Raw genomic sequence first — 22,521 nt, forward strand, 5'->3', positions numbered from 1 at the left:
CCAATACAAAGGAATGTATCTCAAAGTTTTAACAATCAGGCAGCCTTACTGGCACATACTAGCTAAATACCAGCCTTGTCTATAACTACTCAGTGGAGTTTTTCTTTATAAGACAGAGAGTGAAACCATAAAGGTGATGAAAGTTGTCTAAAAGCGTACCTAAGACAAGCAGTACATAATCAGAGTCAGAGAAGGGTGAAAAAAGAATCAACTCTTATGTTTTATTCTTTCATGTTGCTAAAGCAAGTCAAGAACCCCCCAAATTACATTAATTCCCTAAGAGATGCAGTCGATATCATGTTGGCTACAAGATAAATGGAACTCTGCAATCCTTTCATAATCAGTACAGAATAAATCAATCCTCTAGCGCATACAGGAATGTCGTAAACGGACATGTTGAAATTTTAAGAGCGCAATCCCAGTTGGATATATCAAAAAGCCACTCTGCATATCACAGTGCAGAGATCTTGGGAGAGTTTCCCATCTGATATTTCTGAGCAGGAAGCAGCTGGAAAAAATTATTTATAGCTATGGAAAAAACTGAAATGACATTTTTAAAAGCTAAGAATAACTCACATTTTTTAAAAAAGAACCTCACATCTTTAAAAATTATTTAAGAAACTTATGTTTTAATAAAAAAATTAGACACCAGCCAAAGCATCACAAAAGAAATTGATTGAGAGAATTAAAGCAGGTAGAACATTCTTCTGTGGGTAATGGGTTGAATGAGAAACAGCTGGGACCCATGGCCAGGTAAGGCAAAGAATTCGACATCAGCAGAGCAAGTTTTCCATGTTAGGATCAGACATCAAGTGCTGGCCTACCTGCGGCCCTGAGGGATTGGAGGGAGGGTGGGTTTGACGTTGGAACCTGGGTGACTGATGACTGGCACTGAGTGTCGCTGGTGTTGGTGAGACTCTTTTTCATGTGCAAATGATTGTATAGGTATTGCTGTGAAACATTCAGAAAAAAAGACATATGTAGTTATCCGTTGGTTTCTTGGTACAAAGAAAATAAGTGTTGCACGATATACGCACAGGAACAATTTTTAGAATTCATTCGTGAAAAACTATAAGAAGTAAATGAGGCCAGGCACGGTGGCTCACGCCAGTAATTGCAGTACTTTGGGAGGCCAAGGTGGGTGGATCACTTGAAGAAGAAAGAAAAGAAAAGAAAAGAAAGAAAGAAAGAAAGAGAAAGAAAGAAAGAAAGAGAAAGAAAGAAAGAAAGAAAGAAAGAAAGAAAGAAGGAAAGAAGGAAAGAAAGAAAGAAAGAAATGACATTCAAGGAAGAACAATAGTGGATGAGGTCGGAATATAGCATGTACATGGTTGAACAAGTGTTAGGTTGTGTAGACTTGCCCAATGACCAGAGGATGCTACAGCAAGCAGTCACTAGTGATTCTTCCACCTGCTCACGCCCTCTGTAACAATGCTCCACTCAGTACTCTTTCACAATCATACACGTGCACACAGTCACACACACAGTGAAGTTCTTTCTATAGAAGCTTCATGCAATGCCCTTGAAAGACTGGTCCGTTCACCAAGCAGGAAGACATCTGGATGTAGGTTTCTCCAGGGACCGTGGGAAGCAGGAGGAGTTTAGAAGACAGAGAGGAAAGGTAGAGGCATGGTGGCCATGGCAGAAGCAGAATTCTCACTGGTGAGAGAGCAGAGTAGCAGGGATTGAGAAAGTAAAGCAGAGGATTCCACAGAGAGTGAGAGAAACAGAAATGATGGGTAAGATTACGAAGACTGGATCTATTGGCCAAACCAAACCAATGAAAAGTCAAAGGAAATACTGACCTTTTCAGGATATATTCAAAGAAAAAATAAGACACAGCTTGAGAGGATACTGTTATCAGCAAAAGAAAAGGAAAAAAAACTCCTCTTTTTTTTGAGATCAAGTCTCGCTCTGTCACCTAGGCTGGAATGCAGTGGTACGATCTCAGCTTATTGCAACCTCCACCTCCTGGGTTCAAGCACTTCTCATGCCTCAGCTTCCTGAGTAGCTGAGATTACAGGCAGGCACCACCACCATGCCCGGCTAATTTTTGTATTTTTGCTAGAGTTGGGGTTTCACCATGTTGGCCAGGCTAGTCTTGAACTCCTGATCTCAGGTGATCCTCCCACTTAGGCCTCCCAAAGTGCTGGGATTACAGGCATGAGCCACTGTGCCCAGCCCTTCCTTTTGTTTTTCTCCATGGGGATATTTTTTTTAACAGGAAAGAGCAAAGCAAACATGTTGAGAGGAAAGAAGACAGTAGAGGAGTAGGCCTCCTTTTTCAATCTGTTCAAGTTCTACCACCAGATAAATTACATCTCGCAGTGGTGGAATTGCTTATGGAAGCCGTTTTAGAGCATCCAGCCTTAGATAATTCATCCACAGTGAGAACAGTGTTTAAGGACAAATAATATTGCCATTTAAAAAAACAGGAATAAATATTTACAAACCAACACATTTGACTTTTATTTATTTTATTTATTTTTTGAGGCGGAGTCTCACTTTGGCACCCAGCCTGGAGTGCAGTGGCATGATCTTGACTTGCTGCAACCATCGCCTATTGGGTTTAAGCAATTCTCCTGCCTTAGCCATCCGAGTAGCTGGGATTACAGGCACACGCCACCATGCCTGGCTACTTTATGTATTTTTAGTAGAGACAGGGTTTTGCCATGTTGGCCAGGCTGGTCTCAAATTCCTAACCTCAAGTGATCTGCCTGCCTCAGCCTCTCAAAGTGCTGAGATTACAGACATGAACCACTGCACCTAGTCACATTTGACTTTAAATCTTAGCAAATTTCAGTTGATTAAAGAAATGGTTGTGCATTTATAAAATACTGTAGTGAGTGATGAGTGTTGAAGGGGTTTGCAAAGGATTTGTAAATTTTTATTTAATTTGTAAATAAAACTTTATTGGAACCCAGCCTGTACCCATTCATTTGCACATTGTTTATGGCTGCTATCATACTACAATGGTAGGGCTGAGGGTTACACAAGAGTCCACATGGCTCACAAAGCCAAAAGCATTTACTGTGTGGTCCTTTACAGAAAGGTTGCTGACCTTTGAGTTAGAAAAATACCACTGATATAATGTATCTTGGTTTCTACAGGGCACTTATCAAAGTTTCTCATGGGGTTACACTAGAGAAATGTGAGTAGTAATCACATAGAAGTGATTACTTTCAGGGAAAGTGGACTTACCCTGAAATTAAGTCTCCAGAGACTTGTCATGTGACACTACTCTCAGCTGAGTCCTGAGTTCTGCTGTTGACAGTGACTATGACATAGGCAGAGGTCACATGCTTGTTGGTTTTATAGATTTCAAAAATCTATAAAATAGAGAATATAGGAGATTTATCAGATACCAAGTGATCTAATCAAGCTGGAATGTAGGGCCAAACCAAAGTGATAAAAAGATGAAAATGGGCCAGGCAAGGTGGTTCATGCCTGTAATCCCAGCACTTTGGGAGGACGAGGGGGGCAAATTACCTGAGGTCAGGAGTTCGAGACCAGCCTGACCAACATGGAGAAACCCCATCTCTACTAAAAATACAAAATTAGCCAGACGTGGTGGCACATGCCTGTAATCCCAGCTACTCAGGAGGCTGAGGCAGGAGAATCGTTTGAACCTGAAGGGGCAGAGGTTACAATAAGCCAAGATCCTGCCATTGTACTCCAGCCTAGGCAACAAGAGTGAAACTCAGTCTCAAAAAAAAAAGAAAGATGAAAACGAAAGTTGCATTTATGTAAAAATAAAATCAACTTCACATACATGAGATGATAGAGACCTGGTTTGACAGTTCACATAAAAAAGACGTGAAAGTTTGACTCAGAGCCAGCAGTATGATACAGTTGCTAAGAAAACCACCACAGTCTATCAGCAAAATGGCAGACTCAGAACTTCCAGGCCCTTATTCTCCCACAGGAACATTCAGTAAACAACTAGAGACCAGCTAAAATAACTTTACAGAAACTCTAGAACCAGTCAAATATCTACAGCAACCGAACAAATAACCCAGTCAAGGAAAAGCCACATTCAAATGGTAGGAAATATGGTGTTTTCACGCGCCCTTGCCCCACCTCACCCCAGCACATTGCGGTGTGATTTGGGGGAAATGCATTAGATCCCCAGACCCCTTCTGTAAGCCAGAGAGAGTAGAGCAGATCTAATTTGCAATGTTCTGCACCGGTTTGGCGGCTGCCTGATTGGTCTCTGTGTCATCTAACTCAGAGTTCAAATGGCCAAAAGAGGCACAGCTGGGATCTAGAACGCGGGGAAGCCTCAGGAGCAGTGGGCATGGCTCACGAAAACCACACGGGGACTGCTAATTGAGGGATACGATAGAACAGCTGAAGTCCCAACAAGCAGCAGGGGTGAGACTCCTAGGAAAATTAAAACATTGAAAAGCGACTGCGTCTACTGCGGAATTGGAAAAAAGGCACACACACGCGAGCCCAGGGAAAATGCACACCAAGAAAAGGCCTGAGAAGATGTGACGCCTGCATGCAAGTCTGATCCTAGGCTTAGAACAGACGCTGCTAATTAGTCTTCTCCAGCACTGAGCCAGTCTGCAGCCTTGGAGAGGTAGCTGTTTTTTCGAATGCCCAATTTTCAACGAAAGATCAAAGGCATACAAAGAAACAGAAAAGTGTGGCCCATTCAAAGGAACAAAATAAATCTGCAGAAAGCATCCCTAAAGAAAACCAACACAACCTTCTGCCATGTGGATAAAAATTCACAAGCACAATATCTAGCAGGTATCTAGCAAGTTACTTCTTACTTGTACTATAACCTCATCTTATCTGGTTCGATATTATATATTATAATACACATATATATGCTACACCCATATATAGTAATATATGATAATACTTTATTATTATAGGACAGATATTATTCCCAAGGCTCAAATGTTAACTGACTTGCCCAACATTACGCAGCCAGACATTAGAGAAATGGAAATAGAACCCCGGTCTTCTGATTCCTAATCTAATGTCTTTCTACTGTACCACACCACTGATAACAGCTCCACTTTGCTCTGGTCAGACTGTTTGGAATGCGGTGTTTGACCCTAAGCATCCCATTTAAGGAAGGATACAGGCAGAGGAGAGAAAATGAGATGGGGATGGTCTAGGAACACTGTCCTATGGGAAGCAAGAACTGTGATGAACCTTGGTGCTACGCTTGGTCCAGAACTCCTGGTCCCCTTGGGCCCTGGACTGGCAGGTCCCAGCCTTTCCAGAATTCCGAGAACATTTCCCACTTCCTGCGGGCTGACATGAAGGCCATTAGAATTTGGAATTATTTCCAGAGCTTTGGTGTTAGAACTCTCACCCTTATTGCTTGTGTCCCGCATGAGTCAAATCCTTGAAAATACCTTATTCCAGCCAGCTATCCCGAATACCACTGCAGTGAAAGGGAGTCCACCCTCACATTGCTTAGAAGATGCCTGCTTCACTAATCCCGTCCTTTTGGAGACACCATCTATTGTGTCTTCTCATGCCAGGCAAATTAAGAGGTCTATATTCATTCTCTTTCTAGTTCCTCCAGTCACCTGAGCAAGCAGGGTTCAGGCAAAACATCCCCACAAGACTACAAATGGTGGATCCCTCCTAGCCTCCATGTGTTACAGAGTTCTCCCCCTATTCGCTCATTCCTCTGTCGGCTACTCACAGAGCCCCCCACCTTTCCTCCTGACACCCTGATTATTCTCTCCCATTCCCATTTTCACCTCCAGTCCTCTGTTTTCCCCACCATGTTCAAGGTCTTTATTCAGTCTTACTTGTGAACACCGCCACTGAGCCCAAAGAGAAAAATGCAATGGGCATTCTGTCTCTGGACTTGCACGTTCACACATGTGTTGGGGATCTAGGGGCAAAAAGAAGGGGGGCTGGGCCAGATCCTTCAAGCCTAAAGCCATCAGCATTCTGCCACACTGCCACAGTGAAGGCTGGACTGCAATTCAAAGCCTCCATGCTTCTCTTCACTTTCATTGAATGAAGTCTACCTCACCAAAGCCTCCTCTGAAGAGCACGTGGTCCTCGCCCCAGACCCCTGCAGATAATGTAGTCAGGTAGACAGGGCAACAGCTTCCTCTCAAAATAGCTAAGTGACCGTGGGTGAATTCTCCACCTTTCTTAACTTTGTTTTTCACCTATAACAATGGGCAACAAAATAACTAACACTCTACCTTAGAGGGAGATTCTGACTCAATACTCTCATTTAATTTTCAAAAATCAGGATCCATAAGAACGACAGTGGGAAACATATAAATATAATACAGACTTACAGTTATGGAACCAGATGTAAAACAACTCATATCTTTTTTTTTTTTTTTTGAGACAGAATTTTGCTCTTGTTGTCCAGGCTGGAGTCCAGTGGTACGATCTCAGCTCACTGCAGCCTCTGCCTCCCAGGTTCAAGCAATTCTCCTGCCTCAGCCTCCCAAGTAGCTGGGATTATAGCTGCCTGCCACCATGCCTGGCTAATTTTTTGTATTTTTAGTAGAGATAAGGGTTCCGTCATTTTGGCCAGGCTGGGCTGGAACTCCTGATGTCAGACAATCCACCTGCCCTGGCCTCCCAAAGTGCTGGGATTACAGGCATGAGCAACCATGCCTGACCTAACTCATACCTTTCAGGGTCTCTTCTGTCTCACTGTCACTGGCTCCTGATCCTAGGTGTGAAGAAATGTTCCCCTCTGGAGCCTGGAAAGGCAATTCTTTTGACCACGGACAGAACCGAAACAATGAACATTTCATGGAAACCAAGGAATCCTTGCCACTGAAAAAATGAAAAATCAAAGATCTTTTTGAGATGCAAAGTATGCATTACTAATGGCCACATGATCTAGGCCTATGACTTCCCTGGGTTACCTTTATCAGGTCCACAGTAGTGGGTGGGCATGTCTTGTGTTAAGCTAGTTTTCGACAGTGTCTATAGCAGGTGCTACCTAGCAGCTGACATATCTTAAATTATATTAGCTACTGTACACATTAGCATAAATGTCTCATCCATTACACAAGACATAGCTGAGTATCTACCAAGCAAGGAATCATGATAGGTGCTGGAGTATAAAATAAGAGAAAGGTGCAGATCCTAGTCTCCAGGATTTTAGAATCAGTGCTATTTCAAGGATAGAGAAACAAAATCATGTTAGGTGGCCTCATCTGGGGCATAGGTTTTGGGGACTGTGATTTCATTGCCTTTTTTTTTTTGAGACAGAGTCTCGCTCCATAAGCCCAGGCTAGAGGGTAGTGGCGCAATCTGGGCTCACTGCAACCTCCACCTCCTGGGTTCAAGTGATTCTCCCACCTCAGCCTCCCGAGTAGCTGGGATTACAGGCATGTGCCATATTGCCTGGCTAATTTTTTAATTTTCAGTAGAGATGGGGCTTCACCATGCTGGCCAGGCTGGTCTCGAACTCCTGACCTTAGATGATCCTGTCCGCCTCAGTCTCCCACAGGACTGGGATAACAAGTGTGAGCCACCACACCCCACACTCACTCCATTTTTAGGATAATGTTCAGGTATGATTGGGCGCATGAGATCCCTGCTTCTGAGCCAAAACACTTCCTACTGCCAGGTTCCTCTCCTTTGGGATTCACTTGTTTCTTGGCTCCCTTCCAGGGAGGCAGCTCTACCAGGGGAGCTCGTCCTGCAAAGCCCTGGCAAGCAGCTGAACCTTGTTTACAGGCACTTCTAGGACTGTGCCCCATCCCCACCAAATCTGCTCTCATTGGAGAGTCTGAAATTGATCACACGAAAATGGCTGATACTTAAGCCATTACTTTTTGGATAAATCCTGCCTTTAAACGAGGGCCAATGTCCTAAAAGAATACAGCTCTCATGGCAGATTGGAGGCCTACAGATGAGGGCAGGAGAGATTTACTAAGTGAAATTTCCTCACTAAATGTTTATGCCATGCCCCAAGTAGTCCCTGACTCAGCAAGGGGGACAGCTCTGATTCCATCTGACAGGGTGGACACGAACCTCTCCCCTCTCCCTGACCCATGCAGGCCCCATCTCCCACCTTGGGACCCCAAAGATTGTTTATGCTTTTAACCCTTTTCTGTCACTCATTTATCAAGGCATTCACAATTCTAAGACTGAATATGTTCAAAGGATATAGCAGTGAACGTGAGGTATGGACCTGCCCCATCCAGCTTACAGACGGCGGGGTTGGGGGGGCGCGGTACATCTAATCACACACATACTTTACAAAAACTGAGACATGAAAGGAAACGCAGATGCTATAAGATGATACATTAGGCACAGCAGGACAGCTCTCCTTGAGGAAGTGCCATTTTAGTTAAGACCTGAGGGATGAATTAGCTAGAAAAGGGTAGAGGTTGAAACTGGAGGGAAGGAAGGAGAATGCTCTCAGCAGAGGGAGCATCATGGCATCTGAAGGGCCTCACTGGGAGGCAGGCTTCCCTTCTCCAACTTAATGGTTCTGGAATGCTTCTTAGTCAAAGTAAACTTCAGGAATGATAGAAAGATGCTGGCTTGGAAAACTAACTGGAAAAAGACAAAATCAAGGAGTAGACTTTTTTTTTTTTGAGATGGAGTTTCGCTCTTGTTGCTCAGGCTGGAGTGCAATGGCTCGATCTTGGCTCACTGCAACCTCCATCTTCTGGGTTCAAGTGATTTTCCTGCTTCAGCCTCCCAAGTAGCTGGGATTACAGGCACGCGCCACCACGCCTGGCTAATTTTGTATGTTTAGTAGAGACGGGGCTTCTCCATGTTGGTCAGGCTGGTCTTGAACTCCCAACCTCAAGTGATCCACCCTCCTCAGCCTCCCAAAGTGTTGGGATTACAGGGTTGAGTCACCGTATCTGGCCAGGAATAGACTTTTTAAAGAGAAGGTTCCGGGGTGGGAATAGGATAATTCAACTACTGAAAGACAGGAAGGGGAAAGCATGAGGCCTGGAGTTTTATACCATTCGGTCTTGGGAAGAGGGTACCATAACCCAAGTGATGTGCGTCTCTTCTGACAGGCCACAGGGGACTTGTTCCGGCTCATGTTTCTGGATCTCACCAGCCAATGACTCCAGGACCAGATGGTGGTTGATTGAAGTATTTATAGACTGTGCTCTTGACCTCCCCAGCTGTCTCATCACCAGGTGCTCTCAGTCACTGGTAGGACCTCAGCAAGGAATCATGCTGAGACCAAGCAAAATAGTTCCCCCATGCACACACAGAAAGATTTCTAGTTAACAGCAAGTGTCAAAAAGAAAAGGTATAAATGTAGGCAAACCCCTCAGACATAGAGTTGAAATGCAAATATGGGCACTTCCCATTATTAAAAGTTTAATAATGTTCCTTTAGAAAGCCACAGAGAATGTAAATTCTCTGTCGGAGATGCTGGCATATCTTGGGAGGCTTTAGCAAATAAGAGGTAGCTTGGGAAGAAGAAAGAAACTTCTGGTAGAAGGTAATGAAAATCAGACAAAAAAGATGTCTGAACTAAATTGTCTTTCATTCATCACAGACCTTCCTGTGTCATTGGTGTTCCTCTCACACATGCCTTCTTCCTTCAGTTACATTCTAAGCCTTGTAGACAGTGTAGCCAAGTGGCTTAGCACAAAGATTCGAGCCTTTTGGCCTTGGTTCAGACCTTAGCTTGAGACTTGATAGCTTTAAGTCCTTTAACTCACTAAATAACTTACTTCAGTTGCCACATTTTAAAAATAAGGAAAAGACAGCATTTTTTTCTCACCAGGTTGTAGTTATAAATTAGTGTGTGTGCATGCGTGTGTGTGTGTCTTGAGATAACATATGCCACATTCCCAGAACAGAAACTGGCATGCAGTTGAGTGTCACACAAGACCCACTAGCTTTGTAACTCTGCTTCTCATATCCCATACACATTCATACTTCAGTTCAATTGTTTTGGATTGACTTATCTTTATACACTGTATTAATTTCCTGAAAATAAAGTTCACTAATTGCTTCTCATTATAAAAGTAAATCATATGCATTTTAGACCATTTAGAAAATACAGAACCTAGAAGGAAAAAGGAAAATCACACACAGAAAGCCACTCTTACAGTTTGGCTCTTTTGGTTTTATGTAATTGTGCACATTTTCAGTGAACGATTTTAAGTTATCAACAGTTTTCTGAACCCTGATCTTTAATAGCTGCATAACAGTCCATCAAGTATACGCTTCATGCTTTACTGGACCATTCTGTTATTTTTGGACATTCAGATTCTTTCTAAGTTTTTCTGTTTTAATGAGTATCTTTGCATATGATGATTTTCCACATGTTAATTTATTAGTATCTGCTAGGGTCTGAATGTTTGTGTCCCCACAAATTCCTATGTTGAAATTCTCATCCCCAAGATGATGACATTAGGAGGTGGGGCCTTCGGGAGGTGCTTAGGTCATGAGGGTGGAGCCCTCATGGGATTAGTGCCCTTATTTAAGACTCCAGAGAGGCCAGGCATGGTGGCTCACGCCTGTAATCCCAGCACTTTGGGAGGCTGAGGTGGGATGATCAAAAGGTTAGGAGCTCGAGACCAGCCTGACCAACATGGTGAAAACTCGTCTCTACTAAAAATACAAAAATTAGCTGGGCCTGGTGGCAAGTGCCTGTAATCCCAGCTACTTGGGAGGCTGAGGCATGAGAATTACTTGAACCCGGGAGGCAGAGTTTGCAGTGAGCTGAGATTGCGCCATTGCACTCCAGCCTGGGTGACAGAGTGAGACCCTGTCTCAAAAAGAAATACAAAAGTACTCCAGGGAACTCTCTCACCCCTTCCCTTGTGTAGAGGACACGTCTACATAATGCCACAAGACAGCATCTAGAAACCAGGAAGTGGGTCCTGTCCAGACACTGAATCTGCCAGCACCTTAATCTTCAACTCCCAGGCTCCAGAACTAGGAGAAATAAATATCTGCTGTTTATCAGCTACACGATCTGTGGTGTTTTATTACAGCAGCCTGAATGGTCTAAGACAGTAGCAATTCCCAGAAGCGGGATAACTAGGTCAATAGTAAATATATTATTTAAGATTTTGCTATAAACTTCCTAATTGCTCCCCCAAAGATTGTGAAATTTTATCCCCCAACAAAATCTGGGTCCTCTAGCAGTATCTTTCTCTTTGCCCCATTTAAAAATTAATTTTAAAATACCAGTTTTGCTAATTCAACAAGCAAAAAGTGGTATATTATTTAAAATTGCTCTCTAATCACAAGCAAGATTAAACATTATTTTTTATATTTATTCATTAGCTTCTCCCCACATTCCTCTTGTGAACTGTGTATGTCTTTTGCTTACTGATCTGTTGAGGACCATAGTGTTTTTCTTACCAATTTGTCTGAACTCTTTACATATTGAATATTAATGCTTTTGTTGTTTTTTATAAAGCTTGCTGTTTTTCTTTTAAATTTGATTTGGACCTAGACAAAGTTTTTCTCATGTCTCCAAAAACTTCTCATTAACATTTTAATCAAATTACTTTAACTATAGTTAAAATTAAGTCAAATTATGCAGAGAGACTTATTAGTCAAACTATTTCTAAATAATGTTATTCATATCAATTTTTTTTTATGAGATGGAGTCTCTCTGTCGCCCAGGCTGGAGCGCAGTGACACCATCTTGGCTCACTGCAAACTGCCTCCCAGGGTCTACTGATTCTCCTGCCTCAGCCTGCTGAGTAACTGGGACTACAAGTGCATGCCACCAAGCCTGGCTATTTTTTTATATTTTTAGTAGAAATGGGTTTTCACCATGTTGGCCAAGCTGGTCTTGAACTCCTGACCTCAGGTGACTGCCCACCTTGGCCTCCCAAACTGCTGGTATTACAGGCATGGGCCACCACCGCCCTCCCCACCAGCCCTGACATCAATTTTAAACATATCTTTTAATAGATAGGATTTCTGCTATAATACAGAAGAACTTAACTCACTTTATAACACTCCCTCAACACAGTTCTATCACTATTCTCAGTTCTTCCATCTGTCAGAGTGCCATCTTCATATTTCATATTTTAAACCTCCATATCTTCTTTCATTAACAACAGATAATAATATTGACCCTCGACCTCTACCTCCTAAACTTTGTCATGACAGGTTTGCTTTTCACTGTCAAGGTTGATTACATTAAGCTTTGTATTCATCATTCTGTCTTTTCATTATTTGGCCAAAAGTTGATTAAAATACTGAAAATTAATAGGTAATTTTTCACTGCAGAAGCTAGTAGGTAGCTGTGATTATACTTTTTTTTCTGTAGATCCAATATTATGATCCCTATCCCAGCAAAGAAGTACATTTCTAGGATCCAGTTCAAGTTGACTTCCACTGTTCGCACTCCACATTTAACTTAGATTTGTATTTGGCAATAGGAAAGTCTGATGCAATTGGGTCTATACAAGGTAAAGCCTGCCATTTAAATGAAGGCATCTATGTTTACTAGGATGATATTATGACTGTAGCAGACATTAAAAGAGTGGAAGCCAGTCTTCATGAGATGTCACCAGGAGTTCAGGGCTCTAGTATTGAAAAACATAGTGCAATTAGCTATCATCTGGGACTGTCCTCGACCCAGGAGGTAAGGTAGTGGGTGGTATAGGCATACTGAAGGTGACGTGGCCAATGCGCGTCCCTCACATTGTCTGTGTTATGTTTGAATAGCAAGCAGAGGCTGCTGCACTGGTGCACTTGGAAATCCCAAACCAGCGCTCCTGGAAAGCCCACATGCCGCTGGGCATAGGTATCTGCCTACTACTTGGACCTCAGATGTCTGTTAACTACAGCTAGGGCTACACGGCACCAACATTCCCAGACAGAGGTATTCTGGGATAGGGCACTCTGCATCCTAGGGGCTCTGCTTAGAAGTGTCAGTTACTTGTTATCAGATGGCAGAGAAGTCTAATTGCTTGCTCACAGGAGGAGGTCCATCTTACCATTGTGGGCTGAGTTCTTGGGACTGTCTTCCTCTTTTTGGACAACAGCTTTTGGAATTCTATGCCAGAATGCTAGGCCCCTTTTATTTAATTTAATTAATTTATCTATTTGAGACAGGGTCTGTCACCCAGGCTGGAATGCAGTGGTACAATCCTGCTTTGATCTCTTGTGCTCAAGCCATCCTCCTGCCTCAGCCTCCTGAGTAGCTGAGACTACAGGCACACATCACCATGCTCAGCTATTTATTTATTTATTTACTTATTTATTTATTTATTTTTGTAGAAATAGGATTTCACTATGTTGCCGAGGTTGGTCTTGAACTCCTGGGCTCAAATGATCCAATCCTTCCACCTGGGCTTCCCAAAATACTGGGATTAGAAGTTTGAGCCACCGCACCAAGCCTAGGTCCCCTTTAGACAGAGCAAAGTCTCCTAGGAGACCTTGTTTCCCAATCTCTTGCTCCCACCTAGGATAACTGAGCTTGCGCAAGAAGCACTTTCTAGAGAAAAGTAAACTGAGATCAATATTGCCAACATCTGGATCTTCCAGTCACTGAACAAATCTCTCCCCTACCTCCTGTATTGGGAAATTGTCATTATTAAGCTATGCATGGGATCTTCTCTTTAGATGTATTCCTAGACTGAGTCTTTTCCCCTAAATACAGCAGCAGTAGGTACATTTATGTTTTATGGGATGGAGACTTTTATCAAATGATACATGTATAAAGATGTTCTTCCATCTTTTAGTGAAAAATGCAATAACCCAAAGTGATATATAGTGCATACAATGGTAGTTATATTTAAAACATATACATTATATATATACATAGCATATAAATATGTACCATGTTAAAGGGAACACAGAAAGAATGTGACAAAAAAAGATTTCACTGGATTTTTCATACAAGTTGTATTAGTTTGCTCTGGCTGCAATAACAAGGTATCACGAACTGAGTGGCTTAAACAACAGAAATTTGTCGTCTCACAGTTGTGGAGGCCTAGAGTCCGAAATGAAGGAGCCAGCCAGGTAGATTCCTCCCAGGGTCTGTGAGGGAGAATTGCTCCAGGCCTCTCCTCACTTCTGGGGTTTGCTGGCAAGCTTTGGTCTCCTTGGCTTCTGCCCCATCACCCCAATCTGAGGCTTCATCACAAGGTATTCTCCCTAGGTGTATGCCTCTGTCCAAATTTCTCCTTTTTACAAAGACAGCCTTATTGGATTAGGGCCCAACCTATTCCGGTATGACCTCGTCTTAACAAATTCCATCTGCAGCGAACCTATTTCCAAATAAAGTCACATTCTGAGGTCCTGGGGGTCAGGACTCCAACATATGAATTTGGGGTGTGGTGGACAGATCAAACCATAACGCATATGTTTAGGGAAAGAATATGTCTGCATTTAAGACACACACCAAAAAAGGCATCACAAAGCGAGTTCTTACTCTCAACAATTATTTTTCTTTTGTGTCAAAGTATTAAATGAATACACATTGAAAGTCAGCAGAAAGAAAGCGGCAGATTTCAAAGACGTGCGCATGACCACAGGTGAAGTGTCAGACTTGAGCCACAGGCCTGACCCCTTTTACCAAGGGAAGAGATGATGTGTAAACCTACTGCAGCCCATCAGGAATTTCTGTTTTCTCTTTTTTGCTGTATTCCCATCTGCTTACCTCACTGTACTAATAATTCAGAGCTCAAACAAATCCTCAGAGATCACAGTTTCAATATGGTTACAGAAAGCTAATTAAAGTAATTATAATGCCAGGGTCTCTAATCTCTAGTGAAATGTGCAGACTGAGAGGAGACCATTTAGAGGGGACAGTTATTTTTCATCATAAATTTATGGGAGGAAACCCCAAGTGTCAGAACAATAAAACTCAGAAATAAAGAAAAGCATTGCTCATTTTAAAAGTTTTCATTCTCATTATATCACCCTCATAAAATATCCCTTTGCCGTGACAGGCTTCTAAAATAACTTTGTAAAATTATACTAATACTTCAAAATTTATAAAAATGGTCATTGAAAATATGGGGAATGAACAAAAAAAACCCCACAAAAATTGGCAATAATCTTATCACTAGAAGATAATAACATAATATTTTGGTATAAATTTTTTTACTTTCTCACTTATTGAATATTTTATTAAATTCTTATGGATTTTTAAGAGTTTTTAGGATATAGAAATAAAATATATATCCTGTGCAAATAATTTAGGTGTTACAGAAAAAAAAGGATAAAGAAGAAAAATAAAATAACTGGTAATTCTAGAGAAATAGCCACTATTAACATTTTGGTGAGCTTTCTTCTAGTCACATTGTATGTCCATTACATGGCCACGCGTTTGGATGCTCCAGAGAGACTGCCATACCCACAGACTCCTTCTGAAGGGTTTTCCGCTTGGTTCACTGTCACTGGTCTAACCACACAGAAGACTGGCTAAAGAACAGGTGCCTGACATAGGGACAGCCAATCTATAGACCAGCCAGCAACCGACAAGGGTAGAGATCTCTACCCAAGAGGGGCACCCCATAGTAGATGGCAATTGACCCAACTAGCCAAATCTTCATGTAAATTTGTTTTGCAGTGGCAGGAGCAACTGACAGAGAAACAACGTATAGTAGAATGTTGGCAAAAGCACAGCACTACAATCAGTGATGGAGGCTCTGTTGTAGTCTATATGGGGTCTTCAGCCTAAACATTTTCAGCTTTTGAACGACACTACGACATGTTAAACACTGAGACCCTGAAATGACCTTTTCTATATTTTCAGTTGGTAAACATTTTGAAATATAGTTTCATACTAATCAGAATGGTTGGTTGCAAATACACTCTTTGGTTAATGTGAATATTTAAAAGGGAATTCTTGGAAGGCTATGGGGTACTTTATAAAATTAATGGAAACTAGAGAACTACGCTTTAAAACTAGGCAGAAACAAAGGTAAGCTAGGAGCCAAGAACACAGCCGAATCACAGTACAGGAAGAGACTGGTAGAACATTACTTGCCTTACCACAATGGATGTCTGTGCTCTTCCTCTGGAATCTTGGTTCTTCTGCTACTGGTGATTTGAATAACTCTAACTGCCCCTGTGTCTTTGTATCACTCCCTCAAGATTCAAAGTCCCACATAAAAGCTTCCAATATTATAAACCTAGGTTATATGCCTGGGCCCTCCTTAGAGGGGCAGGGTCTACTCCCTTCGAATTCTACAGTGGGAGTTGGGGCCCTGCTTCCCAGTTTTAGGATTTCTCTGAAGCCTAGAGATGAGTACCATGACTTTAACTAACCAGCAGAAAATAGCCAATTCCATCCAACAAAATTCCTCAACTCACCTCTTTTCAGGATGTGGTCCAAATGGAGGTTTAAAGTAGTCTTCACAAACATCAAAACTTTTCTGTGGTTCTTCTAAAGTTGTATAATAGTGTAGACCTCTGGTGAGAGGTACTGGTACTGGACCCCTAGAATCGGAAATTTAAAAAAGAAACCAAAGGATTTTATAATGATACCAAGTGCACACACAGGTATAACTAAATATCCCAAATAAACCCAAATGCCAATGAGAACTATGTGAAATAATGTAATGTATCCACTCAGAAACATTCACATCAGAGCTTGTCTAAGTCATTGGCATCATTACATTCTAATTTGAAGGTTAAGTAAATATGCATTGCTGTGAATATTCCTTAGACATTAAAGTACTAATACAGGCAAATTACCTTCCTTGAGATTCGTATGTACTCTATTATAAATCCTAGTCCATTTGTTACGCAAGGGCTAGCAACATAGCAACTGCTATAAAAGTTAAAAATAGATGTTTTCCGAATTTATTTATAATCCAATGCCTTGAAATGGTGTCCAAGTAAAATATTTCTAAAAATTCTACCATTATGCTTTCAACTAAACTCTGGTATAAAGTATCCTTTTTCATCTATTCATATGTGCTACATCCAAGTCTGTTCTCTCAGAGTGACTTGAAAGAAAAAGAATCATTAGCCATTTTTCGTGAATAAACCCTGCTGCTCTTCGCCTCAGACCTGCTAGAGTTGCTATGTGCAAAGCAGTCCAATTGCATATAAATGCAGGCAAATTCAAAGCATCTTTCTGCCTTTGTGGTGACCCATTTGGAACTCATATTTAAAATTGCATAGTTTCTCTGCCCAGGGCGTTGAACAGGCCTGGCATTCTGCTAGGCAGTGATCACCTAGGCCCCAGCTTCAGCTGCTCTGGGGGACAGTTTCTCACTCTTGGCCACCACCCTCCCAACCCCCTGCCATGCAAATTTGCATATATCACACAGCCTGTCTTTTGAATCAGATTATCCAAAGATAGCCTACCAACATGAAGAAAATTAATCACTCTATTTTGATATGGCAGGAAACAAGTGAAGAAAAATGTAATTTAATTCATATTGATTAAAGATTCTCAATAGATAACTTAAAATTAAAAACAATAAAAGAACCAAAATGGAAATTTTAAGTGGCTTTTTAAATTCTTGCTTTCTTGAGTCACTGCATTCTTCACTTTACTAAAAATTTTCATAGAATGCTCTAATTAAGATTTTGTCAGTGATCTTAGTAACTTTCTGAAAACAAGGACTTCTCCATTTCATTACTCAAATATTCTAAAAGGTCACACAAAAATTATTATAGCTACTAACATCTATGAAGCCTTACTATATGGCAGGCACTAAGTGAAACATTTCATACTAAGGATTAAGAATTCATGGATTTATAATAAAGACACAATTCTTCCCATCCCCATGGAATTTACAGTCTAATATGGAAAACAGACACTAAACATTTGATCCCACAAATAATTAATGACTATTGTTCTGTGAGTCATGACAGACAAGTACAGGGTCACGTACCATGGGATATAATTAACCTTCAGTCATGAACAGCCTTGGTGAAACCTAGTACTGCTATTCAAACGCCATCAGAAATATTCTTTGCAATCTTCAAAAAATCATCAGTTTCTAGTAGCTATGAGCATACTGTGCCTTTTAAAAATGTATATAAATGAAAAGGAAACACAACTTCTAGAACAGGGTTTACTGCTGAATCACTGGGTCCATTTTAGGACAGAGGTCTCTGTTTATGTTCATGATTTAGGATTCATTTGGTATATTTGGACACTAGGAAATCAATCTAAAGTTTCTCAGGTATAAATACATGTGATAATTGCTACCTTTGAAATAGGAGTGTGTGACCAGGGTGTATCCTTCCTCTTAGAGCTTGCCGAGCTGCCTCATGCTGTCTGTGTATAGAAGCTCTTTCCTAGGCAAGAAATACCATCAGAAAATTATAATGATGTTAAAAATATCAGATGATTAAAACAGCTAAAATAATTCACTTTTTTACTAGGATTGACAAATACGTGGAAAGAAAAAGGGGGAAGAAAGGCATAAAAAACAGTGTTCATTCAAGAAAAAGAAAAGTACAAACTTTATAAATAAAACCAAAATATTTTTATAAAGTCCGTAATATATAAACTCCACTTGACATCTAAATAATAATATGACCATTTTTATTAACATTTTATGTGTGCATTTTTATCTTTCTAATGAGATTATAAACTTCTCAAAGGGTCAGACTATTATGGTCTTTTTAGTTTTCCCAGATCTCAGCACATACAGTAGCTAACTGATTGAATGAACATACCCACCAAAGTTTAAATATGACCCTGAAATAGGAAAAATTGATGGGGAGGGGGTTTTCCCTCATTATTTCACTAATATCACTATCACTATTTAGTAAGCATTTGATGGGGATACAGATACATAAAAGACAGTTTCTGCATTCAAAAGGTTTATGGTCTGGTGGCAAAAGGCAACAAAAAGAGAGGAAAGAAAACCCAGACAGCCCAGGCTGTTTTATAAATAACAGAAGATGCATGGATACACACACCGCCTGATGGATGTGATCTGTTTAGCAACTGTCCAGGTACTGGATTTCCTCCCTTAAACAAACCTAATATACAAAGTTCTTAATTTACAGAAAAGATAGAGAGAGATCCAAGATGGCTGATCACTAGAAGCTCGGGATTATAGCTCCCAGAGAAAACGCACAGAACGAGAGGACACCACACTTTCAGACGAATTTTTGTTACCCATGAACCGGAAGATTCCCAGTGGAGGAGCCCCACGGGTCGCCAGGGCGACTCTGGGGGGCGGGGGAGCCGGCAAAACTGCGACGCCGGCCACAAGAGACGCCGCCCCGCCCCCAGCGCGGTGGTTCTCGGTGCAGAGTAAACGGGACTGATCGATGTTTGGAGCTCCGGGAAGGCAGAGTCGCCCATTTACCTGATTGAAGAAGGGACTCAAGAGGGAAGCCAGACTGGAGATTCCCGGGCAGAAAAGCACCAGGAATCTTGATGCCGCTGTTTTGGCCGGCGCAGTGGTTTGCTCAGATTTCGGCGCTGGGAATCAACAAGTTGGACGTTCACTTAGAGACCTAATTTGAAAGTAGGCAATTACAAAGACGACAGGTGGATGAACTCACAATGGGAAGAAACCAGCGTAAAAAGGCTGAGAATACCCAAGATCAGAATGCCTCTCCTTCTACAGGTGATCACAGTTCCTCATCAACAAGAGAACAAGGCCTGATGAAGAACGAGTGCATTCCATTAACAGATTTAGGCTTCAGAAAGTGGATAATAAGGAACTTTAGTGAACTAAAAGAACATGTTCTAGCCCAATGTAAAGAAACTAAGAACCTTGAAAAAAGGTTTGATGAAATTCTAACGAGAATAGACAATTTAGAGAGGAATATAAGTGAATTAATGGAACTGAAGAATACAATACGAGAACTCTGTGAAGTATTCACAGGTTTTAACAGTTGAATTGATCAAGCAGAAGAAAGTATATGATAGGTCGAAGACCAACTTAATGAAATGAAACGAGAAGAAAAGATTAGAGAAGAAAGAGTAAAAAGGAATGAGTAAAGTCTCCAAGAAATATGGGACTATGTGAAAGACTTAATTTACGATTGATAGGTGTACCTGAATGTCATGAAGAGAATGAATCCAAGTTGGAAAATATTCTTCAGGATATTATTCAGGAAAACTTTCCTAATCTAGTAAGGCAGGACAATACTCAACTCCAGCTAATCCAGAGAACACCACAAAGATATTTCTCAAGTAGAGCAACTCCAAGACACATAATCGCTAGATTCACTAGGGTTGAAATAAAGGAGAAAATTCTAAGGGCAGCTAGAGAGAAAGGTCAGGTTACCCATAAAGGGAAGCCTATCAGACTCACAGCAGATCTCTCAGCAGAAACCCTACAAACTAGAAGAGAGTGGGGGTCAATATTCAATATCCTCAAAGAAAAGAATTTTCAACCTAGAATCTCATATCCCGCCAAACTAAGCTTTATAAGCGAAGGAAAAAGAAAATTTTTCACGAACAAGCAAGCACTCAGCAATTTCATCACCACCAGGCCTGCTTTACAAGAGCTTCTGAAAGAAGCACTACAAACAGAAAGGAACAACCAGTATCAGTCATCCCAAAAACTTACCAAAACGTAAAGAGTATCTCTATAATGAAGAATCTACATCAACTAATGGGCAAAATAGCCAGCTAGTATTAAATGACAATACTGAACTCACAAATATTAATATTAATTCTAAATTTAAATGGATTAAATGCCCCAACTAAAGACACAGACAGGTAAATTGAATAAAAAGTCAAAATCCATCGGTACGCTGTATCCATATCTATTTCACAAGCAATGACATACAAAGACTCAAAACGAAGGGATGGAGGAAGATTCACCAATTAAATGGAGAGAAAAAAAGAAAAAAAAAACAGGAGTTGTAACTTTCGTCTCTCACAAAATAGACTTTAATAGTAACAGACTAAAAGAAACAAAGAAGAACATTACATAATGGTAAAGGGATCAATGCAACAATGGGAGTTAATGATTATAAATATATATGAACCCAATACAGGAGCACCCAGATACATAAGTTCTTAATGACTTATAAAGAGACCTGGACTCCCGCACAATAATAGCAGGAGATTTTGACACCACATTGTTAATATTCGACGGATCAACGACATAGAAATTAATAGGGACATCTATGATTTGAACTTAGACCTGGAATAAGTAAACTTAGTGAATATTTATAGAATTTTCCACCCCAGGTCCACAGAACATACATTTTTCTCAGTATCACATTACACCTATTTTGAAAGTGACCACATAATTGGAAAATTGGAAGTAAATCATTCTTCAGCATTTGCATAGTGTTTCACAGACTTAAATGAAATATTGGTTGGCTGTTTGTTATTTTCTTCCCTTATTCCTTCCTGTCTCCGTTGTTAAGCACAATTACTGGCATAAAAGATTTTTTTTTTTTTTTTTTTTTGAGATGGAGTTTCGCTCTTGTTACCCAGGCTGGAGTGCAATGGCACGATCTCAGCTCACCGCAACCTCCGCCTCCTGGGTTCAGGCAATTCTCCTGCCTCAGCCTCCTGAGTAGCTGGGATCACAGGCACGTGCCACCATGCCCAGCTAATTTTTTGTATTTTTAGTAGAGATGGGGTTTCACCATGTTGACCAGGATGGTCTCGATCTCTTGACCTCGTGATCCATCCGCCTCGGCCTCCCAAAGTGCTGGGATTACAGGCCTGAGCCACCACGCCTGGCATAAAAGAGGTTTTTAATACCTAGTTTTAGATTGCATTCCAGCCCGGGCAATAGAGCAAGAATCCTGTTCTCTCTCCCCCTTTTTCTTTCTCTTTCTTTCTTTCTCTCATAAAAAAAAAAGAAAAGACAAGATATATTAACAAGTGATTATTTGTTTTACATACAAGACTTACTTACAAAGGGGCTTTATAATGGCATTTATTTAAACAGCAAGTACTCTTAAAATACCATTAATCTTTGCTCCCAGTAACTTAATCTGAAATACGCCTTGCTGTTTTGATTATGTCATTACCAGGCTCCACTATAAATTGGCATTCACTTAAAATTTCATAGGAAATAACAACAAACAAGCATGCAAAGGAAAGAATAGGGGATAGTTAAAGATGGTGAAGCCACAACTCCAGATGAATCACCTGTCTTAGCCTTGGGGGCTAGCATAGTTTCAAGTGTTCCCAAGTCTTTAGGGGGAGTTTTTAAAAATCAATTTTTAAGAATTAAGTTGATGTGATTGTAAAAACATTTTTGCATCACAATAACTTACCCATAGTGATGCCAAGACTGGCACACTGAACATCTCTGGAAATCAGTCACATTCCAGAGAGATCAGAATCCCTTTTGTCACGGCTGTATCCCTGCACACAGCACACACACCTTAGCACAACGCAGGACCTCAATAAACTGCTTTAATGTACAACAGTATAAATTTGAGGGGATAATATAAAGAGTGAATAATGTTTACTATATTTTATAATCTGGATTAGAATTTGCTGTCAACTGTTCCCAGCTTGAAAAAGGTCAAGCTTTTGAAATTGTGCCTTGGAAACCATGACGTATAAGAGCTCACGTGGACTCATTGAACACAGACTCTCAGGTGGGTATTTGATTACCAAAGTCATTTTACTCTTTCCCTGAGCTCCGTGTTTCCATGTAAACAGGATGAGGAGAAAATTGTGTTGGGGAAGTC

General features: G+C 40.9%; 1 protein-coding gene across 1 annotated transcript in view; it reads right to left on the bottom strand.

Moving 5' to 3' along the window:
• Positions 1-200: 200 nt before the first annotated feature.
• Positions 201-22,521, bottom strand: part of LRGUK (leucine rich repeats and guanylate kinase domain containing) — a 128,098-nt gene continuing 105,777 nt past the window's right edge. Inside the window, exons 17-20 of the mRNA XM_021673856.2 lie at positions 18,095-18,183; positions 16,240-16,365; positions 6,635-6,783; positions 201-951 (exon numbers count right to left, since the gene is read on the bottom strand). Coding sequence (XP_021529531.2) covers positions 821-951; positions 6,635-6,783; positions 16,240-16,365; positions 18,095-18,183 — 495 coding nt within the window. The 3' untranslated portion in view covers positions 201-820. The remainder of the gene's footprint in view (positions 952-6,634; positions 6,784-16,239; positions 16,366-18,094; positions 18,184-22,521) is intronic.

The sequence above is a fragment of the Aotus nancymaae genome, unplaced genomic scaffold (genome assembly GCF_030222135.1).
Source record: "Aotus nancymaae isolate 86718 unplaced genomic scaffold, 86718_ANA_hifiasm-v0.15.2.pri h1tg000002l, whole genome shotgun sequence".
NCBI lineage: Eukaryota > Metazoa > Chordata > Mammalia > Primates > Aotidae > Aotus > Aotus nancymaae.